Genomic DNA, 27189 nt, shown 5'->3' on the forward strand with positions numbered 1-27189 from the left:
GCATGTGTCCCGGCTCCAGGAGGGTTTGCCGACTCACGGAGCCCATAGCAGCAGTTCTGGGGTGCCTGTGAGAATTAACAGGAGAATTACAGGAGTAAAGAGCTGGGCTGGGCGTGGGGTGCTGTCCTTCTGTGGCTGTCCTCAGTCTGTATGGGACTGCTTCCTTGTTTTGCTTTATCCTCCCCATTTATTCCTGGTGCCTGTCTCATTCCCGTCCCTCTTCCAGAAGCACCCATGCAAATGTAATGAGTCTGGAATCTGTCCTTGGACAAGTGTCTGTGAAAAATACGTAGAGTTCTTTTGTAGGTGTTTGTAACATTTACGTAAAGCGGTCTGGGCTGTAGATCTCCTGTTTGCTCCTCTAACTCGGGAGGGCGTGGCTGGTGCCCCTCACCAGACGCCTGGGCACCTGCTGGAGCACAGAGCAGAGCCGCAGGCCTGTCCCGCTTTGCTGGCTGGATCCCTGACCGTCCTTTGTGGCCATCTTGGCCATTCTGGTTTCCCCTTCAGAAAACTCTTCATATTTCATTGGTTTTCTGTTGGTGTTCTTGTCTTTTCCTTGCTTGTTTGTAGGAGAACCTCCAGATTCTAGATCAGTGACTCTTGTCGTTTGGTGGCCTGTCACCCTGTCAGCTTTCTGCTGTTCCCCCACCCAACTGAAACCGTTCACTTTGATGAGGTTGAATCCATCTCTTTGTTTCTGTTGTTGTTACCTTATGTTTTGTGCTTTTTGTGGTCTTTTTTTCAAGGGTTTGGTTTATAATTTTTTTCCACCTCAAGGTCACAGAGATATTCTCCCACAGTTCTTTTCTTTTATCAGCTCTACAGTTATAGCTTTCACATTTAGGTGTTTGATTGCCTTTGTTTATAACATGAGGCAAGTGTCCAGATTGCCTTTTCTTCCTGCGGTGAGTGAGTTTTCCCAGCAGCGTCTCGGTCACGGTCCTGCCCTCCTCATCGCTGCGTGTTCCCAGCCGCTGCTCCCTGCCCGCTTACGGACTGGAGTTGTGGCCTGTCCTCACGGCAGGAAGGAAGTGCCTCTTTGCATTTCATTTTCAGAATTGACCTGCTTATTTGTGGACCTCTATTCCTCCACTTAATTCTAGAAGGATTTTTTTCCTTTGGTTGAATTCCTCCAAAAGAAAAAAAAGTTCGGCTGGCATTTTTATTGCAGTTGTAACTTATTAAGTAAGCTTGGCCCAGTTGTTACATTTTCTCCTCTGGAGTCTTTGCTTGATTAACTCCTGGATAACTTGTAGTTTCTGTTATCTGGTGACGTCTTTTCTGTGAGGTTCCCTCCTCAGCACTGTTGATTCCTCTCGTTTGTTGGAATCTGTACGTAGATGACATATGGTCTGCAGATGATGACTGTTCTGTCCCTGGGTGTCCCCTCCCCACTCTCTGGTCTTTTCCTCCTGGCTGATTGCACTGGCGGGGCAGCAGGGAGTTGAGTTGAAGGGAGGGTGTGCATCCTGTTTTCTCCCCGGGACGTGGTGGCCATTATTGTCATTATCGCTGCCCTCCCCAGCATTAGGTCCAGCTTATAGCATGACTCCGGGAGTATTTTTTAGAGTATCTTGAGTGCCATCCTGGAGTGCAGGTGATGGCTGTGGTCAAGAGGATTTTGAGACACTGTCCAGGCTCATTTGAAAAACTGCCAGGATCAGCTGGGCCTTTTCGCCAGGGGCAGTGGGGGCAGAGGCGCGGGGATCTCGCCAAACCCTACTTAGTTCCTTTCTCGGTGCCAAGGCCAGGTGCCTCCCCAGTCCTGGAGGGGGTGGGAGCTGGGCGGGACGCCGAGCCCCCAGCGCATGTCCTCCTGCCCTCACGCCCACCTGTGTGCTCTTCCCTCAGAACGTGCTGGCCAAAGCCCTCTACGACAATGTGGCCGAGTCCCCAGATGAGCTCTCCTTCCGCAAGGGCGACATCATGACGGTGCTGGAGCGGGACACGCAGGGCCTAGATGGCTGGTGGCTCTGCTCGCTGCACGGGCGCCAAGGCATCGTGCCCGGGAACCGCCTCAAGATCCTCGTGGGCATGCATGACAAGAAGCCCGTGGGGCCCGGCCCCGGCCCGCCCGCCAGCTCGGCCCTGCCTCAGCCCAGCCTCCACCCCCCGGCAGCCCAGTACACACCCATGCTGCCTGCCACGTACCAGCCCCAGCCGGACAGTGTCTACCTGGTGCCCACCCCCAGCAAGACTCAGCAAGGCCTCTACCAAGCCCCTGGGCCCAGCCCACAGTTCCAGTCTCCCCCGGCCAAACAGACAGCCACGTTCTCCAAGCAGATGCCCCATCACCCGTTTCCCAGCCCAGCCCCAGACCTTTACCAGGTGCCCCCGGGGCCTGGCAGCCCTGCCCAGGACATCTACCAGGTGCCGCCTTCCGCTGGGATAGGACACGACATCTACCAGGTGCCCCCATCCATGGATGCACGGAGCTGGGAGGGGACGAAGCCACCAGCCAAGGTAAGGTCTCCCTGAGTGGCCAGGCAGCCCTCCTGGTGGGTTTCAGCCGGGCCCGATTTTGGGATGCAGCAGGGCCCAGCCAGGCACCCTTGGGGACCTCCGGGACTCCAGCAGCGGCTCCGCGTTTGGTCTGGGGTCGAGGTGGGAGGTGAGTGTCTGGGGAATGTGTTTATATGTCTGCTGACGTGCGTGTGAGCAGCCCGAGAAGAGACATCAAGCTGGCCTTGGACCATGAAGTGGCCTTTAGCTGACAAGCCCCAGTAGAAGGGTGTCGGCAGCAGAGGACACAGCCTGTCAAAGACTGTTGTGGCAGGTGGGGCCTGACCAAGGAAGCCTGAGCAGCAGCTGGGAATGGGCCCCCAGGGGCCTGGAACCTTCCTGAGGGTGGAGGGTGTTGGGTAGGAATGACCTGCCCAACCATGTCCTGGTGAAGCCATTCTGCCCAGAGGGGAGGGTGCAGGGAGCCCAGGAAAGGGGAGCTGGGAGGCATTTGAAGGGGAGAAATGGAGTATAGAGCACAGGGCCGCAGTTGGGCCAGAGTGGCTGGAAACCCAGAAGAATGGACTCGATGACAGAGTCGTTTCTCTCTCACGTGGCATGGTTGGGGGTGAGCGGTGTGGCGCTGGCGGGCACCTCCGAGGCTGTCAGGGCCTGTGGCTCCTCCTGGAGCGCAGGTGGTGGAGGGCAGGTCCTCTGTCTTGTTGCTCTGCCACCTCGTCACGGGGCTCGCGGGCCAGGACAGTGGCCGCATGAGTTCCCGCCAGCAGAGAAGGGAGGAAGGGACAAAGGGGAGAGGCCAGCCAACACGTGCCCAGGGGCTCCCACGGTCCCCCTGTGGGTGCAGCTCATCTAGATCCACACGCACCCAACCCTCTCCTCTCCTGGGCCGTGTTGGTGGGTTGTGGGCACCTGCAGGGTGGCCTGCTCGTGACTCCTAGACCGCGGGAGGACACTGCCTGCGGGATTGTAGGTTCACCGTGAAAGGGGCTCTTGTTCAAGTCCCTGGTGGGCTGTTGCCAGTGGGAGGCTGGGCGGGGGGCAAGGCTCTGAGCCCAGCACCTCAGCTCCACACAGACCTGCGTATGTGCCCTCACAGCCAGGGCTGTCTGCCTAGGAAGGAGGCAGGACTGGAGAGTGCCATGTCTAGTGTAGAGCAGCCGGTGTCTGAGGACACTCACCGCGCGGCGCTGAGCCTCTCCTCAGAGCCGGCCCAGGGCTCAGATGCCAGCTGGGCAGCGGTTCAGCAGGCAGTGTTGCCCTGCCCTGCCACAGGCAGAGCTTGGAGCGGGAGACCTGGACCCAGGTCATTGGCTGGCTCAGGGTGGGGCTCCGTGGACACTGGCCACCAGGGGACTCTGGGTCACTGGCTCCACTTCCCTACCTGCTCCTTCAACCGCTTGGCCAGAGACAGGCCAGTGGCAGAAGTGAGCCATGCTGGACTGGGATAGCCCAGACCGGGCTGCTCCCAAGATGGCTTTGGGGGAGGAGGGGTGACTGGGGATAAGCCTTGGGGCAGGCCGCAGGCCATCCCTCTGCACCCGTGCCCACACACAGCTCACATTCCGCACACTCCCCACGGAGGCATGCCCTTCCCCTTTCCATCCTCTCCTTTCCCGAGTCCAGGCAAGCTTGTTTTGGTGCAGCTCCAAGGCCAGGACAGGCAGTGGAAACCCTGTGGCCCAGGAAGCAGCAGTGAGGCCTTTACTCTGGGCTGTGGATTTGAGCTCATGTTTTGGCCATTGGTACTGTTTCCCTCCCATACGAGGGGCTTGCTCTCAGACTGCTTCTGGGCTCACCTGGCTGGTAAGTGCTCTGCACGTGCCCACTGGTGGGGTTGCCCAGGCCCTGTGTCCCTGAGGACCCAGACCGGGCTGATGGCCCCAGGAGGAAAGCTCTGTGTGCTGGGACCTGGTTGCCCTCCCCTGAGAAGCCTCATGGCTCCTGGCCTGGGCAGTCTCGATTGCGGCTGCTTTTATTTTATGGTCCATGAAAGTGTGCTTGCTTGTCACAGGAATGCGTAATGTATGAGAAGGCCTGGAGATGAGCTTCCCCAGTCAAGAGGGGATTGCTGGGGGATTTCAGCATGTTTTGTCTAGTGTGTTCCCTATTCATCTTTTACAGATTTGTACACATACTTTTGCATTTTGAGGTTGTAAATCCAGCATCAGATATCAGAAGCATTTTGGGTCCCTAAGCGTGATCATGACGACCACCCCCGGTTTTGCTGGGTCGCCCCTTCTGCTGGGGGCAGGCTCCAAGCGGTTTCTAACGGCAGTAAGGCCGTAAACGTCTGGGAGCACGCATGTGTGCCTGCGTTTCAGGCTGTGCTTTCAGAAGCCTGGGCAACTGAGGCCCCTGGTTCCAGGGCTGGAGGTCGGCTCTGCTGAGGGGAAACCCTGCCAAGACTGTGGGGTGGGTGGGTGGGGCCTTGGGTTCAGGAAAGCAGAGGGCGAGTGACAAGGCTGGTGGCCAGGAGGGGTCAGCCTCCTGGAGCCTGGAGCAGGGTGGCCCGCGTGGCTGCCGGGGGGAGGTCAGGGCCACACCGGGTGTCAGCACCCTTTGGGGCTGGGCCACGCTTTTAGGGAGCTGAGGGCAGAAGCACGTGGGGCCCCCGGAGGAGGAGGTGCCTTGTGAGGTCCCTCTTGGGGGAGCTCTGGGTCAGGGCTGCAGCTGTGCCTGAGGGAGCAGCTGTGGCACTGGGTCAGGCTGGGGGAGACACAGCTCCACTCAGCCTTGTTCCTTCTGGGAGGACAGGAGCTTGGGAGGGAGGGGACCCACATCACGTGTGTGCCTCCGTCCCCCAGGACCCCCAGCGGTGCTCCATTTTCCAGAGCAGGAACCCAAGGCTCTCAGATGGGGGGCAGGGGGGGTGGTGACAGAGCGAGCCGGCCTGGGTCACGAGGGGAGATGCCCATCTCGCAGAAGGGCGACAGGCAGCCAGGCGGCCCAGAGGTGGCCAGGGGCCCAGGCAGAAGGCAGCAGGCGGCCCGCCCCGTCCCTGGGGTCTTGGGAGCCTTCAGCCTCCCTTCTCACTGCTGCAGGCGCCCTTATGAGCCTGGGTCTGTGGTCTGGGTGCGTGTCCGGCAGCGGGCATTGTGTGTGTGTTCTCTGCTTCTGCGTGTCTGTCTTCTGTGCCCTTGAGATGTGTGTGTGAGAGAGCTTGTGGGTCTCGGGCTGGCCTCTGTGTCTCCTCCCAGACTCTGGCTTTGTCCGCCAGCCCCAGGGGGCTCCAGGTTCTGCTAATGGGGCCCCAGGTGTGGAGCAGGGCGGCCTGTGATTAGCGGGCTCCGCGGCTCTCTGGAGAGTTGGTTTCCCTAACAAGCTTTTCCCCCGCTGGTGGCTGCCTGCCTTTTCTTCTAACAGAAAACATTTGTTGGCCAGCATGGCTGCTTACTGTCACTGACTCAGCCGCGTGAGTGGCCAGCTGCCCGCGGCCCAGGCCTGGGGTCCGGCCCCAGCGCCCCTCCGCCCCGCCCTCTCTCACCAGCGTCGGGGCGTGGAGAGGGCGGCACACACCCCTCGTCCTGGGCTGGGTCCCCACCTGCCTTCCGAGGCCGGCAGGGCCCGGAGACACCTCAGGCCTCGCCTCAAGGCCCCGCCAACCTGCCACGTCCCGCCAGCTCCCGCCAGCCACCGCCCCCCACCCTGCTGTTGGCAGGTTCCAGGGTCTAAAAATAGCTCTGGAGGAGACTCAAGTCTGGGGCTTGAGGAGAGAAATGAGTCTGGGAAGGGCCGCCAACACCACTCCCAGACACGCCGGGGGTGGGGTGCAGTGGGCCTGGAACACCCCCTGGCGGCGCTCACCCCAGCAGCTAACAGGGAGCCAGCTCTGCCGGGCTGCCTGGGAGGCGACCAGGGGCTGCGTCAGCAGGAGGCTCTGCCGAGCCCTGGGCTGATCAGAAAGTGGTGGTGCCTGCACTTCAGTGGGGTCATTGCTGCTCCTGGGGTGCCCGGTGCGTGCACACAGCCTGTGCCCTCCAGGGCCCATGGGCCCGCAGAGCTGGCTGTTGGCGTCCTGGGGGCTGGGCAAGGCACGGGATGCAGGATTCTGGGGGCGTGAGCCCCAGGGCGGGCCCTGCCTCCTCCTTGCTGTCCCCAGGGATGTGTATGGGGAGCGCCTGAGTCACCACTGTCCCAGACCTCCCATTTGATTAGGGAACAAAAGGCCTTTTTGTCAGAGAAGAGCTGAGCCAGGAGCCTTGTGGAGGAGGTGTGCCCTGAGCTGGGTTAGAGGATCCTGCCAGCCCCTCCTACAGGGCTGACCCCTCCCACAGGGCCGGGTGCCCACAGGGAAGGAGGCTGCCCACCCAACACTGCCTGCGAGCGAGCGGTGCCGGCTCTCGCCCTGCACCTCGGGACAGGGGAGGGGCACCGGGGAGGGAAGGGGCTGGCCTCCTCTCTGGGCCAACATCCCCCCACGAAGGCCTTACCCTGTTAGGTGAGGGGTGGTCCCCGTGGCCCCGAGGGTGTGGTGCGGTGGGGAATACAGGTCTTGGTTCTGGTCTTGGTCAGTCCCTCACACCCACACACAACTTGCCAAAACAGCTTCCATCCTTCCATTTGCAGGAGAGCTGGCCCTGAGGGGCTGGGGGTTCTTGGTGGCCCCGTTCTCAGGAATCTCCCCAAGAGTGCTGGGGGGACGAGGAGGGCAGGGCTTGGAGCCCCCAGGCCCTGACTGTCAGGATCTCCTGCAGGCCACCTCCTCTGGGTCCAGCCCAAGGAGGGCACAGCCCATCACTGCCACCTACATTTGTCCTGGAGCCTGAAGGTGGCTGCTGGGTCCTGTGGTAGGGACAACTCCTTGCTGGGCAGGCCTCTCGAAGGAGGGTGCAGCTGGGAGGTGCCATCCAGCAGGGGCACCTCAGTCAAGGGTGGCCCCTCCTCCATCAGCCCACATGTTCTCTCCTCTGGAACCTTCTGGGTCATTCAGCTGTAGAGACCACTTCTGTTTCCTGCCAGAACCAGACGGCTCTAAACAAATAGCGGGGGTCCTTGTATTCGCCACATGCTGTATTTCATTGAAGAGAGAGAGGGCAGGGAATACGAAGGGATGCGGACACCCTTGCCTCTGAGCCCACCCTTGGGGAGCCCCCTTACGTATGTCCTGCTCACCTCACGGGGCGGTGGAATCTCTCCAGGGCCGGTGGTGACGGTTGGCTGTCTGCCCCCAGGTGGCGGTGTCCACCCGCGTGGGGCAAGGCTATGTGTTCGAGGCCCCCCAGCCCGAGCAGGACGAGTACGACATCCCACGCCACCTGCTGGCCCCGGGGCCCCAGGACATCTACGACGTGCCCCCTGTTCGGGGGCTGCTCCCCAGCCAGTGCGGCCAGGAGGTAGGTGTCGGGGCCGGTGGGCACAGGGGGCGCCTCAGCCTGGCCCTGCATGGAGAGTTGGGCTTTCTTGGCCCCAGCCTGGGTGGTCCTGGGGTAGAGCTGTGGGTTTCTGCTCTTTCTGTCCCCTCAGGTGGCCCTGGCACTTGTATTACTGCACCTTTTCTGCCCTCAGGTATATGACACGCCCCCCATGGCTGTCAAGGGTCCCAGTGGCCGGGACCCATCGCTGGCCGTGTATGATGTGCCCCCCAGTGTGGAGAAGGGCCTGCCGCCATCCAGCCTTCATGCGGTAAGCATTTAGGGGATGCTGGGCCCTCACAGGCTGAGGCCCGATCTGTGCGTGGGGTTCTGGGTGTGAGTGTGTGTGCGTGCCCTGGGGTGGGGACTCAGGTCTGCAGAGCCGGGGGCATCGAGAGACCTGTCTCCAAACCCCAGCTCTGCCCGTCACTCGCTCTGTGACAAGTGGAAACTGAGCCCCTCTGAGACTCAGCTTCCTCATCTGTAAAAGGGTCCCTTGTAAGGCCTTCTTCAGGAGGTTCTTGAGAGGATCACACAGGATATCAGCAAGGTGGCCACAGGATTTATCATCCAAACCAGGATACTTCTGAGAGTGAAAGGAGAATGACAAGATAGTTATGAGGGGGCATCAGGCACATACCAGGACTGTCCTGGGCGAACCAGGGTGTCGTTACCCTGAATACAACCTGCACATAGCTCAGCCAGGTTCCTGCCACAGAATAGAGAATACGCACGTGGTGGTGATGGTGATGCTGGTGGTCACGTGGGTGGTGATGGTGGTGGTGGTGGTGCTGATGGCAGCGGCGGTAGTGGTATGATAGCTGACCTCTCACTGAGCGTTTGCAGGTACGCAGTGAATTAGCTCACGTAATCCTCACAACAAACCTGTGAGGGAGTTTTCTCATCTTATAGGTGAGCAGACAGGCACAGAGAGGTGGAGTCACTTGCCTTAGGTCACACAGGTAGTAAGCAGTGGAGCCAGGATTTCGAACTCTGGTCTGGCCCCAGAGTCGGGCTCTCAACCGTAACCTGCATGAATAAGAATCATGACAAATGTGCACGCTGGGCTGTGTCTGTGCGTGTGACTGGGTCCTGCCCGTAGGCTCCCGGGTGGGCAGATGGGCCGGCAGCCTTGACCACTTCTTGGCCCCCAGGTGTATGATGTTCCTCCATCGGTGAGCAAAGACGTGCCCGACGGCCCACTGCTGCGTGAGGAGACCTATGACGTGCCCCCCGCCTTCGCCAAGGCCAAGCCCTTTGACCCGACCCGACACCCGCTGGTGCTCGCCGCACCCCCTCCGGACTCGCCACCAGCTGAGGACGTGTACGACGTGCCGCCCCCGGCTCCTGACCTCTACGACGTGCCCCCCGGTTTGCGGCGGCCTGGCCCAGGCACCCTCTACGACGTGCCCCGAGAGCGGGTCCTTCCTCCCGAGGCAGCCAACGGCAGCGTGGCCGACGACGGTGTATACGCGGTGCCCCCCCCCGCCGAGCGAGAGGCCCCGGCCGACGCCAAGCGCCTGTCGGCCTCCAGCACGGGCAGCACACGCAGCAGCCAGTCGGCCTCCTCCCTGGAGGCGGCGGTGCCAGGCCGTGAGCCCCTGGAGCTGGAGGTGGCCGTGGAGGCCCTGGCACGGCTGCAGCAGGGCGTGAGCGCCACCGTGGCCCACCTCTTGGACCTGGCGGGCAGTGCGGGCGGGTGTGAGGGCTGGCGCAGCACCTCCGAGCCTCAGGAGCCTCCGGCACAGGACCTGCGGGCTGCCGTGGCCGCCGTCCATGGGGCCGTCCACGAGCTGCTGGAGTTTGCCCGCAGCGCTGTGGGCAATGCCGCCCACACTTCCGACCGCACGCTGCACGCCAAGCTTAGCCGGCAACTGCAGAAGATGGAGGACGTGTACCAGGCGCTGGTGGCCCACGGTCAGGCCCTTGACAGTAGCCGGGGAGGCCTGGGGGCCACTCCCGAAGACCTGGACCGCCTGGTGGCCTGCTCGCGGGCTGTGCCCGAGGATGTCAAGCAGCTGGCCTCCTTCTTGCATGGCAACGCCTCGCTGCTCTTCAGACGGACCAAAGCCTCTGTCCCAGGGCCTGAGGGGGGTGGCCCCCTGCACCCCAACCCCACCGACAAGGCCAGCAGCATCCAGTCCCGGCCCCTGCCCTCACCCCCCAGGTTCACCTCCCAGGACTCGCCTGATGGGCAGTACGAGAACAGTGAGGGGGGCTGGATGGAGGATTACGACTACGTCCACCTGCAGGTGGGTGCCCGCTCTGCCCAGGTCCCCTGGTCCTCTTGGGGCTCTGACTTGGCCACCCTGTCGTGGGCACCCTGATTCCCCCCCACAGAGGGCTCTTGTGGCCAAAGGAAGATGTGGCCCCCAGCAAGGCCTTGGTGAGTCCTTGTGCCCTCCTCGCTTGGACCTTCCAGGCCAGATGGGTCCCTGGAAGCCCACCCTCAGCGTACCTCAGGCCTGTGGACCCATGTGGCCCCGACATCAGGGATCCTGCAGTGCCAGCCAGGGAGGGCCCCTGAACACCTGCAAGGGCTGGGCCTCTCGTGACCAGGCCAGAGGTTAGGGATTTGGAGAGGTGAATTCTGAAGTACAAGCAAAGACAGAGATAGTAGCAGGCGTGGGGGAAACAAACAAGGTGATCGGAAGGTGGGGTGGGGTGGGCCTCTGAGCAGAGGCCAGGGTGCCAGCCGATTGGGCATCCTGGTGAGTGGCATTCCGGGCTGAGAGCCAGCAGGTGCCAAGGCCCAGTGGTCAGGGATGGGTGGGCAGACCCTGTATGCCAAGGGGAGGGGCCTGGATGTGATTCCTGCCTTGGGAGCTGGGGCAGGGAAGATCGACATGGCCATGTGGAGTGTGCCTAGCCCCTTCCTGGGGGCAGGAGGTGAAGGAGGCCCGGGAGAGCCGCTTCCTCCGGAAGCTGCCCCCACCCTGGGCCTGAGGCCGCAGTGTGAGCCTGGGTGCAGCTGCAGCGCCACCTGGTGGCCGCTGGTCTCACTGCACCCCGCTGGGCCTCAGGGGGCTTCTGGCTCAGCTGCATCCTTGTGTCTACCCTCCAGGGGAAGGAAGAGTTTGAGAAGACCCAGAAGGAGTTGCTGGAAAAGGGCAACATAATGCGGCAGGGGAAGGGCCAGCTGGAGCTGCAGCAGGTGAGGACACTCAGGTTCCCCAGCCTCTCCCAGCACAGGCGTCCCTAAGAATCTGTCTCCTAAGCTGAGCCTCCCAGGGCCCTCCCTGCTCAGCCCGTCCCCACTCAACTGCATGACTGTCTCCGTGTGTTCGTTGGATTTATGTTTAGGTTATTATGGTTAGGTATCTCAGCGCACACAGAAAACTGTGAAGACAGAAAAGAAGCCACTCACCCTCAGGGGTGGTCACCGTGCTCTGGGGCTGGTTTCCAGTCTTGCTCCTGCCTCGGAAGGGGCCTCTGTCCGTGTTTGAGATGCTACTTTGTGAACAGTTACATCTGCTTTTATCTCAAGATGTTTCCATGGCATTAAATATTCGTCATAAGTTGTTTTTAAAGTCAACCTACGTCTATTATGGTTGAATGTTTACATTGTACCCAGTTTTTCTTATTGTAAATAATACTACTGTGTTTATCTGAGGACATTGGATTTTCTTCATATTTTGGCTTGTTTCCATAGACTAGGAGAGGGATTTTTTTTTAAATTATTTATTTACTTATTTTTGGCTGCGTTGGGTCTTTGTTGCTGTGCGCGGGCTCTCTTTAGTTGCGGCGAGCGGGGGCTACTCTTTGTTGCGGTGTGCGGGCTTCTCATTGCGGTGGCCTCTCTTGTTGTGGAGCACGGGCTCTAGGCGCGCGGGCTTTAGTAGTTGTGGCACGTGGGCTCAGTAGTTGTGGCTCGTGGGCTTTAGTAGTTGTGATACATGGGCTCAGTAGTTGTGGCTCGTGGGCTGTAGAGCGCAGGCTCAGTAGTTGTGGCGCACAGGCTTAGTTGCTCCGCGGCATGTGGGATCTTCCCGGACCAGGGCTCGAACCCGTGTCCCCTGCATTGGCAGGCGGATTCTTAACCACTGCGCCACCAGGGGAGTCCGGGATTTTCTTTTTTTTTTTTTTTTTTTTTTTTTAATTTTATAGCTACTTTATTTATTTATTTCTTTATTTTTGGCTGTGTTGGGTCTTCGGTTCGTGCGAGGGCTTTCTCTGGTTACGGCAAGTGGGGGCCACTCTTCATCGCGGTGCAGGGACCGCTCTTCATCGCGGTGCGCGGGCCTCTCACTATCGCGGCCCCTCCCGTTGCGGGGCACAGGCTCCAGACGCGCAGGCTCAGTAGTTGTGGCTCACGGGCCCAGCTGCTCCGTGGCATGTGGGATCTTCCCAGACCAGGGCTCGAACCCGTGTCCCCTGCATTAGCAGGCAGATTCTCAACCACTGCGCCACCAGGGAAGCCCATGGGATTTTCTTTTTTTAAGGGAGTTTTATTTTGATTATGAAGATTTAAAAAATTAAAATATAGTCTAGTACAAAATAAACACAGAAATATCACCCGGAAAGTTTTCCTCACCCCACCTTCCCTGGGCATGGGGAAGGATGGTGTAGGAGAGAGCCCACCAGGTTCACCCTGAGACCTGGGCCATGGTGTGTGTTTTTCTTTTTTTTTTTTTTTTTAATAGCTACTTTATTTATTTATTTATTTATTTATTTTTGGCTGTGTTGGGTCTTCGGTTCGTGCGAGGGCTTTCTCTAGTTGCGGCAAGCGGGGGCCACTCTTCATCGCGGTGCGGGGACCGCTCTTCATCGCGGTGCGCGGGCCTTTCACTATCGCGGCCCCTCCCGTTGCGGGGCACAGGCTCCAGACGCGCAGGCTCAGTAGTTGTGGCTCACGGGCCCAGTTGCTCCGTGGCATGTGGGATCTTCCCAGACCAGGGCTTGAACCCGTGTCCCCTGCATTAGCAGGCAGATTCTCAACCACTGCGCCACCAGGGAAGCCCGGTGTGTGTTTTTCAAAGCCACGTTTCCCCAGCTGTCAAGCGGGAAGTGTAGTTGCATCCGTCTTGGGGTCGTTGTGAGAATTAAATGAGTAAACAATATGTAATGCTTAGGAGGTGCTGGGCACATAGAACATGTTCAGTAAAGGTACAGATGTTAGTAATTATATATGTATGGAATCTCCACTGACTTAGGAAATGGGCATGTGCTTTATCTTCTTTGTCTTTCTCTGGACTGTTGCAGCATTTATTTAACCAGTCCCGTGTTGGTGGACATTTAGTTTGTTCCCAGAGCTACTTTTGTAAACAAAGCTGTGCTGACTATAAATCTCTTCACATATCTGGTCAGTCACTTAGATAAATTACTAGAAGCTGGGATAAAAGGAATGTGAGTGAGAAACTAAAGATCTAGAGTTCCTAAGTGAGGGACATCAAGTACAAATAAAATACAGGAACATAAAATACCCTGACAGGGAAGTTTGTCGCTCCCTTTCTGCCTCAGTGAAAAATCTGGAAACAGCCCCTGCCTGCCACCACCAAATACCTCACAGTAGAGTACTGGTTGAATAAAGTGTGAGCATTCGTACAGTAGAATATTGTGTAGCTACCAAGAGTTTGTCAAAGAATGAAAAAGACCCACCGAAGGTAAAACAGAACAAAAAGAGTGTATTCTCCCGCTGGACGGGAGAGCCAAGCAAGTTTCACCAGGTAGCCTACGAGGGAAAGAAAGAGGGTTTCACGTGCTAGGAAGGGACAGTTTCATGCTGGTTTGCTAATTAAAGTAAAGCCTGAAACCTTGGTTAGACAAGTACCTGAGTCCCTGAGTCTGTGTTCATGGCTGGTCCCAATGACCCAGTCAGAACCAGCTTGTGGTGAGGACGTGTTAATCCACACCGCTGCCGCCTAGGCAAGGCTGCTGCTGGTGGAAACTTTTACCATGTGCTTTATACGTTCTCACTGATAGGAAATGAATGACCCGTTGCTGGGTGCTAAAGGTAGGCTATAAAATATTATATATTGTGTGTTTCCGGTTTTCTAATTATAAAGGAAATGGGAATATTCCTGTTTAAAGGAAGACGTCTTTGAGGAATATTCACCGGTTTTTCCTGTGAATATTTGTTTTCTGAAATTTGCAAATACCGTGACCTTTTTGCTTTTGTTTAAAAGTCTTATTATGGGAAATTTAATACATGTATAAAATTGAAGAAAATAGTCCCCCAGGTACCGTACCACTGGAGAAAAGGAACCCCGGGTACCATTCACCCAGCCCCAGCCGTTCTCAGCACCACTAATCCAGTGTATGTAGACCCCTTTCCCACCCGTGCCCACCCCCGCCGCCCGATCATTTAGAAGATGTTACATCATTTCATCTGCAAATACGTCAGTGTATATTTCTAAAAGACGATTTACCAGAGATTTAATAGATTTCTGGATGCATGGGATTCCAGTTGATAACTATCTTTCTTTCTGCTTGGTGTCTTTGAATCTTTTTACACTGCATATGTTAAGGAGAAAAAATTTTTTTTAACTTTTCATTTTGAAATATTTGTAGATTCATAGAAAGTTTGAAGGAAAGTACAAAGCAGTCCTGTGTCCCCTTCTCCCAGTTTCTCCCAGTGATTGCATCTGAAGTCACTAGATAACAGCACCCAAACCAATAGACTGACATCCCTCACCCCTGCCGCTGCTCATCTGTTCCCATTTCTAGCATTTTGTCATTTCAAAAATGTTATATAAACGGAATTATTTGAGATTGGTGGGAAAGTTATTTGGAGACTGTCCAGAAGGCAGGCAGGGATATGTGCTCGGCCAGTAGGACAGAGGTAGCCTGTTCCCCTGCCCACTGACTCTGAGCTTTGTCACTTTCCAGAAGGGCCCCCTCTCTGTCCCTTTTGCTCTGTGGCTGTGGTTTTCACTCTGTTCTCCCTCTTCCCCAGCTGAAGCAGTTTGAACGGCTGGAGCAGGAGGTGTCACGGCCCATAGACCACGACCTGGCCAACTGGATGCCAGCCCAGCCCCTGGCCCCGGGGCGGACGGGCGGCTTGGGGCCCTCGGACCGGCAACTGCTGCTCTTCTACCTGGAGCAGTGCGAGGCGAACCTGACCACGCTCACCAACGCGGTGGATGCCTTCTTCACCGCCGTGGCCACCAACCAGCCCCCCAAAATCTTCGTGGCACACAGCAAGTTTGTCATCCTCAGCGCCCACAAGCTGGTATTCATCGGGGACACACTGTCACGGCAGGCGAAGGCGGCCGACGTCCGCAGCCAGGTGACCCACTACAGCAACCTGCTGTGTGACCTGCTGCGCGGCATCGTGGCCACCACCAAGGCCGCTGCCCTCCAGTACCCGTCGCCTGCCGCCGCCCAGGACATGGTGGACAGGGTCAAGGAGCTGGGCCACAGCACCCAGCAGTTCCGCCGGGTCCTGGGCCAGCTGGCAGCTGCCTGAGAGCCGTCAGCCAGAGGGACGGAGGGCAGGGGAGGAGGGTGGCGATGGGCCCCAGAGAGCCACCGTGCCACGGGCGTGGGGACAGGCGACCCCAGCTCCACCCGGGCCTGGTGCCCCAGACTGTACAGGGATTTGTGTATATTTATGGCAGGGCAGGATGTGGGACGGTGCCTCCTCAAAGGAGCCCGAGCAGAGCTGGGCCTCGGAGCCCAGGCCAGGAGTGGCTGGCCGTCTTTCCTGAGCGTGCTGAGGGCCCAGGAGGGCCCAACATTTGGGGCCGGGCTGGGGGCTCGCAGACCGCTTGACCCACGTAGCCTCAGGTGACCCCTCGGGCTGACCAGCCCCATGAGGGTGCCGTGTCCCCCTGGCAGGGCAAGCGTGGCTGTGGTGTATTCTCTCTGCACCAGGAGAAAACCCTAAAAAACTATTTTTCATTATTGATTTTCCAATCATTTGACTAATAGTCTACATTTAAATAAAATTTAAAAAATGAAAAGCATTCTCCTGAGGTGTGAGAGGCAAGAGGACCTGTGAGTGGGAGGGCAGGTGTTTGCCACTCTGGATGCCACAGGTGGAGTCACAGGTTGAAGAGATCTGTGGTGAGGCTGTGGGCAGCGCCTCGGGAGGGTGAGGAGAAGGTGGGTCCCTTCAGAAGAAAACGAAGGCTTGGGGAAGCGGGGCTGGGCCAGGAGCTGAGGTGGGGGAGCCTGGGCAGCTGGAGGGAGGCTGAAGAGCAGCCGTCAGAATCCAGGGCTTGAGGCCAGAAAGGCTCAGCGTGAGCGCAGTGGCCAAGGGCGCAGCCGCTGCTGAGGTTTGATGAAAATCCAGCATGGTCCCTGGGCAGGCGGCCGAGGCGAAGGCAGATGCAGGGTGATGTGCGGGTGGGAGCAGCTCCAGGAGCTGCTCCAGGGCCCCTGCATCCCAAGGCAGAGAGCGCCCCGCTAGGGGCACCGCTGGGAGATACACTATTCCACGGAGAGAAACTTGCTTTCACAGGCCTTATCCAGAACTTAGCTCTTAGAAAGCAGCTCTTAACTTCAGCTTGTGGAACTTCTCCACAAGTGTCCCCTTTGAATTACACATGGACTTGGACTCCCAGTTGGGAGGTAGGAGACAAGAGGGTCCCTCACCCTGGGTCAGGGGCCCCCTTCCCGGAAGTCTGGGGTATGTCTGGCAGCCCAAGTAAAGTGAGAGCTCTGGGGACCAGTGGTCCTGCTCCCAGCTGTCGCCATTCTGCGTGTGAACTTGAGTCTCATTTCCCTCGTCTCTGTGAAGAAGGGAGTAGGGCTGGGTATCTGCCAGCTCGCTCAGCTCTGAGCTCCAGAGGGGACCTCAGTGAAGGCAGCCATCCTCCCGCCCCGGCGAAGGCACAGAAGTGAAGATGCAAGCAGTTTTATTTGGGTTTTACACACATGGGGGCTGGGGCAGGGCAGAGGCTCAGTTGGCCTCTAGAACTCCAAGAACCCAGGGAATAAACTTGGTGACCCGGGTGTACACGCCTGGTGAGAACGGGCCACACCGGCCGCTGCCCCAGGACACGATGCCCACCAGGGTCCAGGCTCCATCCTTCTGGCAGACCAGGGGGCCACCAGAGTCACCCTGCAGGAGGAGATAGGACTTGTGTTCAAGCCTGAAAGGGAGTACCAGGGCCCTGGTGTGCCCAGACCTGGCAAGTCCAGGGGGTGCAGACAAAGCACAAGTGGGGACCCAGTGGTTGTGCACAAGAGACTCAGATCTGCTCAAATGGCAGCCCCAGCTCGGCCACCTACTCCTGGAGGGCCTGGGGCAGGTAGCTTATCCTCTCAGCCTCCCCATCATCTGTAAAATAGGCTGAAGTGTCCAGCTCGTGGGGTTGGTGTGAGATTAAATACTCCTGGGAAGCCCCACACCACACCTGGCCAGAGCCGGCCCTCACCAGGGGCATCTGATAGGGCTGGTCCAGCCCTTCACTGGGGCACTGGGCAGGGCACGAAGTTAGACAGGTCATGGCAGAGAGGAGTGGGCCTCCTGGCCTGGCCAGGGGAGGCACGGTCAGTGAGGGCGGGCAGGGTGGCGGAGCCAGGCCGTACCATGCAGGAGGAGATGCCGCTGGCGCCCGCACAGATCATCATGTCGGTGACCTTGCTGCCCCAGTACTTCCTGCAGTCGGCGTTGGACACGATGGGCAGGGTCGCCTGCTGCAGCTTGTCGGGGGTCTCGAGAGCTGCAAGGACAGAGGGCATGGGGTCAGGGCCCCTCATCCCACCAGCCCGCCCCTGGGGAGAAGAGACGAGGGGCTGCCTGAGCCCTGCCCTCCCCCTGCACGGTGCTCGTCTTCCTCCGTCACAATGATCGTGGACACCGAGCTTCGAGCCTTCCCTGACACCTTCAAAGAGTCTGGGACGCGGCTCCTCTGCGATTCCACACCAGACAGCGGGGACTGTGCTTCCAGCAGTTGTTGCAACAAGTCCTGCCTCGGAGCCCCGTGTGCTCTGGGCCCTGCCGGCCACTGTGTGTGGGCGGAGGGGCCGGCCTTCCTCCCCAGGGAAGGGGATGGACGTCCTTCTGACTGGGGACACTGGAGGGGACCCCCGAGGGAGCACTTCCCTCCTGCTGCCCTTTCCCGGCTGCTTCTGTCCTGTTACGGGACCAGCCGGTGGGCCGTGGCCGGGGCAGAAGAACTCAGGACGCCGAGGAAGAACCTGTGGAGGGGGGGCACCTGGGCGCTCAGGCCCGAACCCGACCAGGACATTGGACTCCGGGCCCAGACTTCAGGGGCGCTGGACGCACCCGCCCTCCTCAGTCTGGAGGGAAATCCAGGCTGTCCATCTCCTTGCAGGTTAGAGGGGGCGAGACTTGCTGGTACTTAGGTGTTTCTTCAGAAACTGTTTACGTATATATTATTAACCCTCATTTTTATTCATGTTTGGTAGGGTTTTCATTAAGAGGGTTTTAAGTAAAGAAATGGAAGATTTATTGACTGTTGCAATTTATGATTGTGTTTGGAATTTAGACCAAAAAACAGAATGAGTCTCACTCCTGAAAAGTCCTCAGGGCACTCACCGTTGTACCGGGTCTTGCCCCAGCCCGTGGTGGCGCACAGGGAGCCCGCAGGGAAGCTGGCGTTGGCGCTGGGCAGGCACACGGCGGACACGGTCCCGGAGAGGCTCGCGGGCGTGGCCAGCTTCAGCAGGGCGATGTCGTTTCGGACCGTGCGCAGGTCCCACAGGGGGTGTTCAAAGACCTGTGTGGAAAGGGTGGGGGCTGGGTGGGCCGCAGAGGGAGGACTTGGGAGATTTTAGGGGCACACAGACCTGCACACTGGGAGGGGCCGGCGGTGCCGAAGGGGCAGAGTGTTGAGAAGGGAACCCAGATGAGGCTGAACAGACCAAATCTCTGGGGTGCTGGGGAGATGGCATGTGACATATTTTGCGTTTTTCTACAATGAGCAAGACTTATAATCAGAAACAACCTTCAGTGTTTGTAAAGGAGCTTTGTTATTTGGGAAGGAGAAGAAAGCTCAGACTGGAGCAGTGCCAGTGGGGTGAGGCCTGAGCCGCCGGCCGGGGTCGTGTGCCCCCTCTCCCCCTGCCCTCCTGCTCCTCTGCGCCCCAGGGGCCCACCCTCCTGGCTGCCCGCCCGGCCGTCTGTACCTCAGCGACCCTCAGCACCTGGACTGCCTCCTCCTCGGAGCCGTGATCAGACACCCCGGCCACCACGAGGTGACTCTTCCTGGAGAGAAAGGAGGCGGCAGACGGAGCTCAGGCTCACGGCCACCTCCTCAGAGGAGTGCCCGGAGAGCGTGCCAGGCAGGGTGAGCCCCGGCTGGGCTACTGAATCGCGTGGTGACCTTGGGGCCTCAGTTTCCCCATCTGTACAGTGAAGGCAGAGGCCCAGACCAGCTGTCTTGGACCAAGCTGGGGTCTGGGGAGGTGGGGCGCTAGGGCTGGGGTCTTCTGCAGCCTGGGGACAGAGCAGCTTCTGCCAGACTCTCTCCCACTCGCTGGCAGCGCCCGGTCGGGGTTAGGAGCGAGTGAAGGTGGTCTCTTCAGGCAGGTGAAGTGGGGGCCCCTCGTGCCCCAGCCCAGGCCTCACCTGACCCCGCAGTGGGCGGCGGTGACCACCCAGCCCTCGCTGATGAGGGAGCCCCCGCAGAAGTGGAAGCCGGAGCTGGTCTGCGGAGACGGGGGGAGGAAGAGTCAGCCTTGCCTCTCCTGCCTGACCCCTCCCTGTCTAACCTGCCCCTCCTTAGCCTCCCCCTCACCTGCAGGGACACCTGCCAGGGCCAGGAGCCGGGGACAGCGTCCTCCCCGTTGACGATCCTGGACAGGCCGCTCAGCACAGGGTCGATGGTGGGGACCCCGCAGCCTGAGGGGCAAGGACAGTGTGGCTGGTCAGTGGGTGGTGCCCCAAGGGGGTCAGGGGAAGACTCAGCACTTCCAGGTCTCTGTGGCACCCTGGCACCCAGAGTTTTGTCCGCTGCAAGGAATTCAGCCCCCCACCGGTCCAGCTGACAGCTGCCCTTAGAAGGTGCCCTTGTGGACGGTCCCCGAGGCTGAGGGTATCTGGAGTTGGGGCCCAGGCTCCCCGGCCTGCTCTGTGCCCTGAGGGGAGTGTCCAACCCACTCTGAGCCCAGGATTCTGTCCTGAGGGCTGGGATGTCCTGCTTGAGTCCTGGGGGCTCTCATGGCCTCTGAGTCTGCAGGGGGAGCAGGTTTGGGTGAGGTTGTTACCCCAGTTGGGGTGGCACACACGCAGGAGGCTGTCCAGATCCAGAGGGTGGAGGTGCAGGGCAAGATGGATGGACCTGGGGGACATTCTCGAGGCAGCATTCACACAGCCTGGTGGCACATTTGGAGGGTGGAGGAGCCCAGACCACCCCAGCTTCTGAGTGGATGGAGGAGACCAAATTAGGCAGGGCCCAAGGGACCTCCAGGCAGTGGAGGGGGCTCCAGGAGCGCCCAGTGGAGGAGTGGGGAGCTGGGCAGAGCAGCCCAAGGAGGCTCAGGGGGCAGCTGGAGGGGCAGGTGGCAGGGGTAGTTAGAGGTACGAGGACTAGGGCCCTCCTGTTCCCTGCCTCTGGGTGGGGGGTCAGGGGGTGGGCGAGGCTCGGCCTGGGGCTGCCAGGCCTGCCTGAGCCTTGCACTTACCGAAGCTGCTGCCAAAGAGGAAGAAGCCAAGGACAACCCAGAGAAGGGCCATGGTATGTGACTCAGCAGGTGAGATGGGGTCTGCCCGAGGGACCGCCCAATATATTCCCTCAACCCACCAATCTTAGCCTGCCTCGCCATCCCCTCCTTATCATGAGACCTTGGGCTGAGAAGCACCTGGCTCCAACGTGGGCCTGAGCCCTTGGGAGCCACTCCTGGGAAGGTTTCCTGGAATCACAGGTGTGTGGGCAGGCCCTGGGCACACTGAGCTGGGGGTGGATGGTGAGGACCCCGAAGTTGGAGGTGGGAGCATGAGGTGAGAGGTGGGGGCCAAGGTCCCCCTTCCTGGCCACTCTTGGGAGGTGGACTAAGGAGGGGCCCTCCCGGACACCTGGTTCAGTGAAGGTCCAAATTCAGGAGCAGAGTGAACTCTCAGAAGCCCCAAAACAGGTCACAGACACCATCAGCATATCTTCCACTGGTTTATTGAGGCTTTGTGGAAGCAAGGTCAGCAGGGAGGCCAGGGTGAAGCCTGGTCGTCAGTTGGCTGCCAGGATCTGCTGCACCCAGGGGATGAGTGCAGTGACGCGGGCATACACGCCGGGGCTGGAGGTGGAGCAGGTGCTGCTGCCCCAGGACACAATGCCCACCAGGGTCCAGGCTCCCTTCTTCCGGCAGACCAGGGGGCCACCAGAGTCGCCCTGCAGGACAGGGAGGAGGGGGCTTGGATCTGGCAGCCCAGGTGGCCTGGCCCAGAGGCCCCTGAACGTTGTTCCCAGAGCCCAGTCCCAGGCCCGACAGCCAGTAGAAGCTCAAAACATGCATATGAGAAGGATTATGAAAGAAACTTCAGCAGCTCCTGTGGTTTGTGCCCCTGGAAGTCTGCGCCAGCCCCTGGGGTGGGGTCCTATAACAGAGGCTCAGTGGAGCAGGTTTGATTGATAGGAGGAAAGCATGGGTGGTGCTGGCCGTGGGGCTACTGTGAGGGAGGAAGGGCTGCCAGACCCCTTCTGGAGCCCTTCTGGGCCACCATGCTCTGCCCCCCAGGCTGTGCACTGCACAATTCCAGGAGGTGCCGTTACTCAGGCTTTGATATTAGGGGAATCTTGCAATATGGCAGCTCTGAGAACAGAGCCCCTTGCTCTGGCACCTCTCCGCTGAGGTCACTGATGACCCTCCAGGAGCCCTATCTTCCCAACCACTCAGGCAGGAATGCCCAGGGAGAGAGTGGCAGGCCCTAGAAAGAGGTCTGCCTGCTACTTCCATTTCCTCTCTCTCTAAAGCCCTTGGCCTGGGCTTTAGCCTGACCCCACCCCAGGCTGGGAGGGAAGGGAGCCTGGGAGGCCATACCATGCAGGAGGAGACGCCGCTGGCGCCGGCGCAGACCATGCTGCTGGTGATCTTGCTGCCCCAGTATTTCTTGCAGTTGGTGTTGGACAGGAGGGGCAGGGTCGCCTGCTGCAGCCTGTCGGGGGTGTTGGCATCTGGAAGGGCAGGGTGGGGGGTTAGTGCCTGCTGCCCCCACCTCCCACCTGGCCAGCCAGTGGTCTCTCATCACTCACTGGTGTGTTTGGTCAGGCCCCAGCCGGTCGTGGCGCACAGCATCCCGGCGGGGAAGTTATCGTTAGCTCTGGGCAGGCACACGGCGGACACGGTCTTGGAGAAGCGCGCAGGCGTGGCCAGCTTCAGCAGGGTGATGTCGTTGTTGTTGCTGAACATGTTGTACCTGGGGTTCTTGAAAACCTGTGGGGCAGGGCCAGACAGCTGCCTTTGGGGTCTGGGAAGAAGCCGACCGGGGCAGAACCTGGCGCCAGGCTACCCCTCACGGCCTCAGTGCTCCTCCGTGGACAACGGCCTGTTCAACTCGGCAGCTCCTTCCATGGCCCCAGGAGCCCGAGGCCCAGGCCCAGGGTGCAGACCTTCCCCTCATGGAGCCTTGCACACCCTGCTTTCTGCTTTGCCCCATCGTGATGGGGTATTGGGGTGACCGGGAGGAGCTGGGGCCCTGGGGGTTAGCCTGGGACGCACACTCCCGAGGGCCCACCCTGCCTGGGGTCACACCTGGACCCCGGGGGCTGCCATACCTTGGCAATCTTCAACACCTGGATGTCCTCGGCGTCTGAGCCCTGGTCAAACTCCCCGGCCACGACCAGGTGGGAGGTTCTGGAGAAGGCCAGAGAAAGGAGTGGTTCCTGCCGTGACAGGGGCATTTGGGGTGCAGGGTGCTTATGTGTGTGAGTGCACGCGTGTGCAGGCGTAATGCGCATGCGTGTCTGTGTGTCTGCACACACGGCTGTGGTGTCGATCAGAGATGGAAGCGCAGAATCTCATCTGGGCCTACAGCCCGCCATGTGTTTTCCCAGGGACCCCTAGGACACTGGAAGGACCTGGGTTTGCTACATATTTCCAAATAAGAAACTGGGAAATGAAGGCGTTAAAGGGCAAGTCCTCAGTGCTGGAGGAAACCACCCCAAGGGGTTTCTTGGGGACCACGGGCTCTCACCTGACTCCGCAGTGGGCGGCGGTGGCCACCCAGTCCTCGCTGATGAGGGAGCCCCCGCAGAAGTGGAAGCCGGTGTTGTCCTGAAGGAAGATGGGGAGGGTCAGCCCCGCCCGGACACCAGCAAAACCAATCCGGGCAGCAGCCCCCAGCTGGGCTAATACCCCAGTGCATCCCCCTACTCGTGTGCAGAATTCCCCCCTCACCTGCAGGGACACCTGCCAGGGCCAGGAGCCGGGGACAGCATCCTCCCCATTGACGATCTTGGACAGGCCGCTCAGCACAGGGTCGATGGCAGGGACCCCGCAGCCTGAGGGTGGAAGTACGGAGTGAGGGAGGGGTGGAGGCCAAGGTACCACCCAGGACTCACCGCCCCAGGAATACTCCAGGGACAATTTAGGCTGACATGTGCTCCAGCCCAGACAAGCCCCACAGGCTGAGCTTGAGGTGGTGGCAGGGCCAAAGCCTGGGCTGGGAGGCCCTATCACTGCCTACCTTAACCACTCTGAGTCTCAATTTTCCCACCAGCAAAATGGGGATCTTACAGTTGCTAACCTCACAGAGTTGGTATAATAAGGATGAAAGATGCTTTGCCTTAGCAGACAAAGCAGGCAAAGCAGGAACACGCTCAGTTCCTGGCACACAGTGAACAAAAGTTAAAAAGTTTAAGAGGGCTGGTTCAAGGGCATGAAAGGGCTGATGGGGGCCAAGCCACACTTGCTCATCATCTGAGCCTGCTTGGGAGCCGCCAACCATTCACAGAGCCTTCTGTCCCTCTGGAATTGCTCCCCCTCCTTGCACATGATGCGAGGCCCCAGGAAGGTCTACCTCCACCCCGGGGGCCTCACGCTGGCTGGTCTGGTCCAGTCCTCCCAGCATCCTCATCGTAGAGATGGAGCTGGTGAGGCTCAGAGAGGGAGAAAGACTCGCTCAGGCTCACACCACCACGCACAACTGAACTGGGAGCAGGGACCCCGCTGCTCCTTGCGGGCCTTGGCGTTGGTGGGGCCAGCACCCCTTCCAGCAGTTGGTGGAAGGGTAGACAGCCTTCCCGGCCTCTGCCTGCCCTGGTGCTCACCAAAGGCCGTGCCCAGGAGGGCGCAGCAGGAGAGAAGCCAGAGGAAGGTCATGGTGCCGCAGTCAGGGAGGTGTAGGACGCCTGCCTGGAGGGCTCCCCGTTATATCCTTGTGCGCCAGGCTGTTATCTGAAGACCTTGAGGCGATAATCCCTTTCCTGGGCATGTGTCCCAGTGGGCAGGATATGCCCAAGCAGGGCTGGCATCAGGGCCTGGGATGGCAGCAGCTGGGGCCAGGATCTAGGGCAAAGTTGGTGCCAAACAAGGTGGCCCTCCACCCACAGCTAAGGGGAAGGGGACATTCAGGTTTCCTCCTCCAGGCCCTACCTCTAGAGGGGCCCTGCGGGCAGCAGCCAGGCCTGGGCCGGATTTGAGCCCCAGCCAAGTCTCTCATGGTCTGGAGGACCTTGGACAAATAATTTAGTTGGTCTGCAGTTGTTCAAAACCCCATGGGCAGTGTGGTCAAGTAGGGGGAGGGGCAGGGACCAAAGCATGGTGAGGGCACAGGTGACCAGTGGGCTGAGGATGCTCCCCTAGTCTTAGGATGGCCACGAAGGCTCCATGGTTCAGTTCAGTATCAGTGGCAGTCACGTGGGCTGGTTCAGAGGGCAAGCCGCCCACTGCCCGTTCACGTGGAGCCAGGCCCCTCCACCCAGGCATCCTGCCCTTGGAATTGAGTACATGGCATTCAGGTGCAGGACTGGGCCCAGGGCCAGCCAGGGGGCCTCTGCTATCATCCCAGCAAGAGCTTCTGGAGGCTACACCAGGCGGGAAAGCAGGGGGCAAGGAGGCCTGTTTCGGGTGGGCAGCAGGGCCCTTTCCCAGCAACTGGGAAACTGGGGAGGGAGAAATTTGAAGGTGAGACTGCCAGGCACAGGGCAAGTACCCCAAAACACATAGGTAAAACGATATCTTATGGCTATTTTTAATTTCCATTGCATTGATGATTGTAGTGCGGTGGGTAACAGGTTTCAGCACAAAACAGCTGTGGGGCCTTGGGCAAGTTACCCTCTCTGATCCCATTTCTAAATATGTAAAATGGGGATCCTTAGAGCAAGGGTCCCGCTTTATGAAAGGGCACAGTCCATACTGAGTGTGCTGGGACCAGACCTAACACAATCCACGCTGGTCGGACCTGGTACTTCTCCTTGACTTGCCTGTGGGGTCCCTTTGTGCGTTCTAGAAGACTGCCAATGACAGGGGGGGATGGCCACAGTGCAGTAGGTGGGAAAGCAGGGCACGAAACAGGATGCAGAGTGTGGCCCCACCTGTATGAAACCCACCACTTGTGCAATTCCATCCATCCTATCAACCAGCGCTTACCAGGCCCCTGCTGGAACAGAACAAAAGAAAGAAACACAAATTCCTGCCTTACAAGCTTAGGTGGGAAAGGGGTAGGGAGTTTATGGAAAAGAGTTAAAAAAAAAAAAAAAGTAAAATATACATTACTAGCAGCTAAGGAGTTATCATTATCATTGTTATTATTATTCTTATTATTAATACCGAGGCAGGAGGGCCTCACTCCGAAGGGGACATTAACTTGCGACCTAAGAGTTTGCCAAGCTATCTGGGTGGAGACGGTGTCCAGGGAGCGGGAACAGGGAGGGCAAAGGCCTGGCGGAGGGAGCCTGGTGGCACCAAGAGCCGAGAGGACACGAGGCAGGGCGGAGAGGCCAAGGGGCCGACAGAGGAAGGCCCTGGTGAAGGTACAGGGCTGTCCCGAGTGGCTGCCAAGATGCGAGGTGGCAGCCGCCGGGCCTGAGTGGGGGAGGGGCGTGGCCGGTGAGGGAGGGCACGCGGCGGCTCGAACCCACCCGTGGCTGTGGCCTTGGGAGCCGACAGCTGGCCCGGGTCCTGCCCGCCCAGCGCCCCCTGCTCACGGTTGCCAGCGACCTGGGAACTCGCGCAGCTGCGGGTGGGGGCGGGGAAGGCGGCCCCAGCAGGTGCGCGACTCCTGCTGGGGGCGGGGCCAAAGCTGGCTGCCGCCGGGCACGTGGACCTCCACCCGCCCCGCCCCCTCGCCTGGCGTATCGACCCGAGAGACTGCGCACTCCGCAGACCCCCGGCCCCGAGGAAAAACGCTTAAGCGCAGAGTGTTAGGTGCCCCCCATTCTCCAAAACGCCGGGCCCTGAACTTCCTGCCTCTAGGCCTTTGCGCGCTCTGTTCCCTCCCTTTAGAAGGCCCACCGCCCTTCCGGCCCCGGCCCCGGCCCTGGCCGCGAGCGCCTCCTTGTAGGCAGCAGTTCAGCCTTGACTATGACTGGCCAGCGGCAAAGCAGGCGTCAATCAGAGGCCATGGATCTCTGGACCCAGAAGTTGTTTAGCCAATCAGGTTTACAGTAAAGAACATTTTCCTGGGTTCACTTTGTCGCTGATACTTTTCTCTCCCATCCTCGGGTTTGGAACCCTGCCTCATCTCTAGAATCCTGGAGCCCAGCCATCTCTGCTCATGCAAACTCCCAGGGAGAAGGTACAGCCTTGTTCGCGGGTTGTCTGCCACGTCAGAAAACCTTCACTCTGCACCTGTTACCTCGTTGCAGGTATGTGGCGTCTAGTGTGTTTAATGGGCAGTGCTGAAAGCAGCCCACGAACAGGTGTAGCTCAAAGAAAGTCACTCAGGAGATGACCCAATGCACGGGGACCCTCATGGGGGCGGCTCTCTCCCAGGCAGCCTGGGTTTGGGGAAAGAGCTTTGCTGGGGGCAGGGGGCCCTAATCCAATCCCTGCCCAGCCACCTCCTGGGATTTGGCCTTGGGGGTGGTGGTGTGTCAGGGTTCCAGGTCCTGACTGGGCGGCGGGACAGTGCGCATGCGTCCCTCCAGGACCCGCATCTCTGAGACTGCGCCATCTTCCTCGAGGCAGGAACTCAGAAATCAGTTTTCTTAGATGAAGGAGCTACTCCTCTTGAAGTCGTGCCACTGAGGGGGTCAAATCCCAACCCTCTGTTTTACTAAAAATAAGATATATTGAAGTATAATTTACACATGGTGAAATGCACAGATCTTAAGTGAAGAGACGGATACATTTTGACATATACATACCATAGTGTAACAAACGCCACAACCAAGATATAAAATATTATCACCCCCACCATACAGTATGCTGTCTTTGTGTCTGGATTCTTTCACTCCACCAAATGGTTTTGCGATTCACTTGTGTTCCTGTGTGTATCAGCAGTGTGTTCCTTCTTATTGCTGAGTGGTGTTTCACTTCATAAGCACACCACACTTTATGCACCCATTCTCCGGCTAGGACATCT

At 59.1% G+C, this 27189-nt stretch overlaps 3 protein-coding genes across 5 annotated transcripts in view; 1 reads left to right on the plus strand and 2 right to left on the minus strand.

Moving 5' to 3' along the window:
• Positions 1–18189, plus strand: part of BCAR1 (BCAR1 scaffold protein, Cas family member) — a 39283-nt gene extending 21094 nt beyond the window's left edge. For all 3 annotated transcript variants that reach the window (XM_057533986.1, XM_057533987.1, XM_057533985.1), the window contains exons 2-7: positions 1855–2466; positions 7638–7799; positions 7972–8088; positions 8972–10069; positions 10882–10971; positions 14713–18189. In XM_057533986.1, coding sequence (XP_057389969.1) covers positions 1855–2466; positions 7638–7799; positions 7972–8088; positions 8972–10069; positions 10882–10971; positions 14713–15225 — 2592 coding nt within the window. In that variant the 3' untranslated portion in view covers positions 15226–18189. The remainder of the gene's footprint in view (positions 1–1854; positions 2467–7637; positions 7800–7971; positions 8089–8971; positions 10070–10881; positions 10972–14712) is intronic.
• LOC103003008 (chymotrypsinogen B-like) lies at positions 16663–20406 on the minus strand. The gene is made up of 7 exons (XM_028162816.2): positions 20355–20406; positions 19469–19572; positions 19300–19379; positions 18858–18936; positions 18268–18448; positions 17295–17428; positions 16663–16824 (listed from the first exon to the last, which is right to left on the minus strand). Exons 1-7 carry the CDS (start codon positions 20404–20406, stop codon positions 16663–16665), a joined length of 792 nt encoding a protein of 263 aa, XP_028018617.2.
• A 456-nt stretch (positions 20407–20862) lies between these two features.
• Positions 20863–23992, minus strand: LOC103002741 (chymotrypsinogen 2). The gene is made up of 7 exons (XM_007198281.2): positions 23933–23992; positions 23061–23164; positions 22858–22937; positions 22439–22517; positions 21917–22097; positions 21705–21838; positions 20863–21055 (listed from the first exon to the last, which is right to left on the minus strand). The coding sequence occupies exons 1-7, from the start codon at positions 23982–23984 to the stop codon at positions 20894–20896; spliced, it is 792 nt and encodes a 263-aa protein (XP_007198343.1). The 5' UTR covers positions 23985–23992; the 3' UTR covers positions 20863–20893.
• Between the last annotated feature and the right edge of the window lie 3197 nt (positions 23993–27189).

The sequence above is a fragment of the Balaenoptera acutorostrata genome, chromosome 19, assembly GCF_949987535.1.
Source record: "Balaenoptera acutorostrata chromosome 19, mBalAcu1.1, whole genome shotgun sequence".
NCBI classification, from domain to species: domain Eukaryota; kingdom Metazoa; phylum Chordata; class Mammalia; order Artiodactyla; family Balaenopteridae; genus Balaenoptera; species Balaenoptera acutorostrata.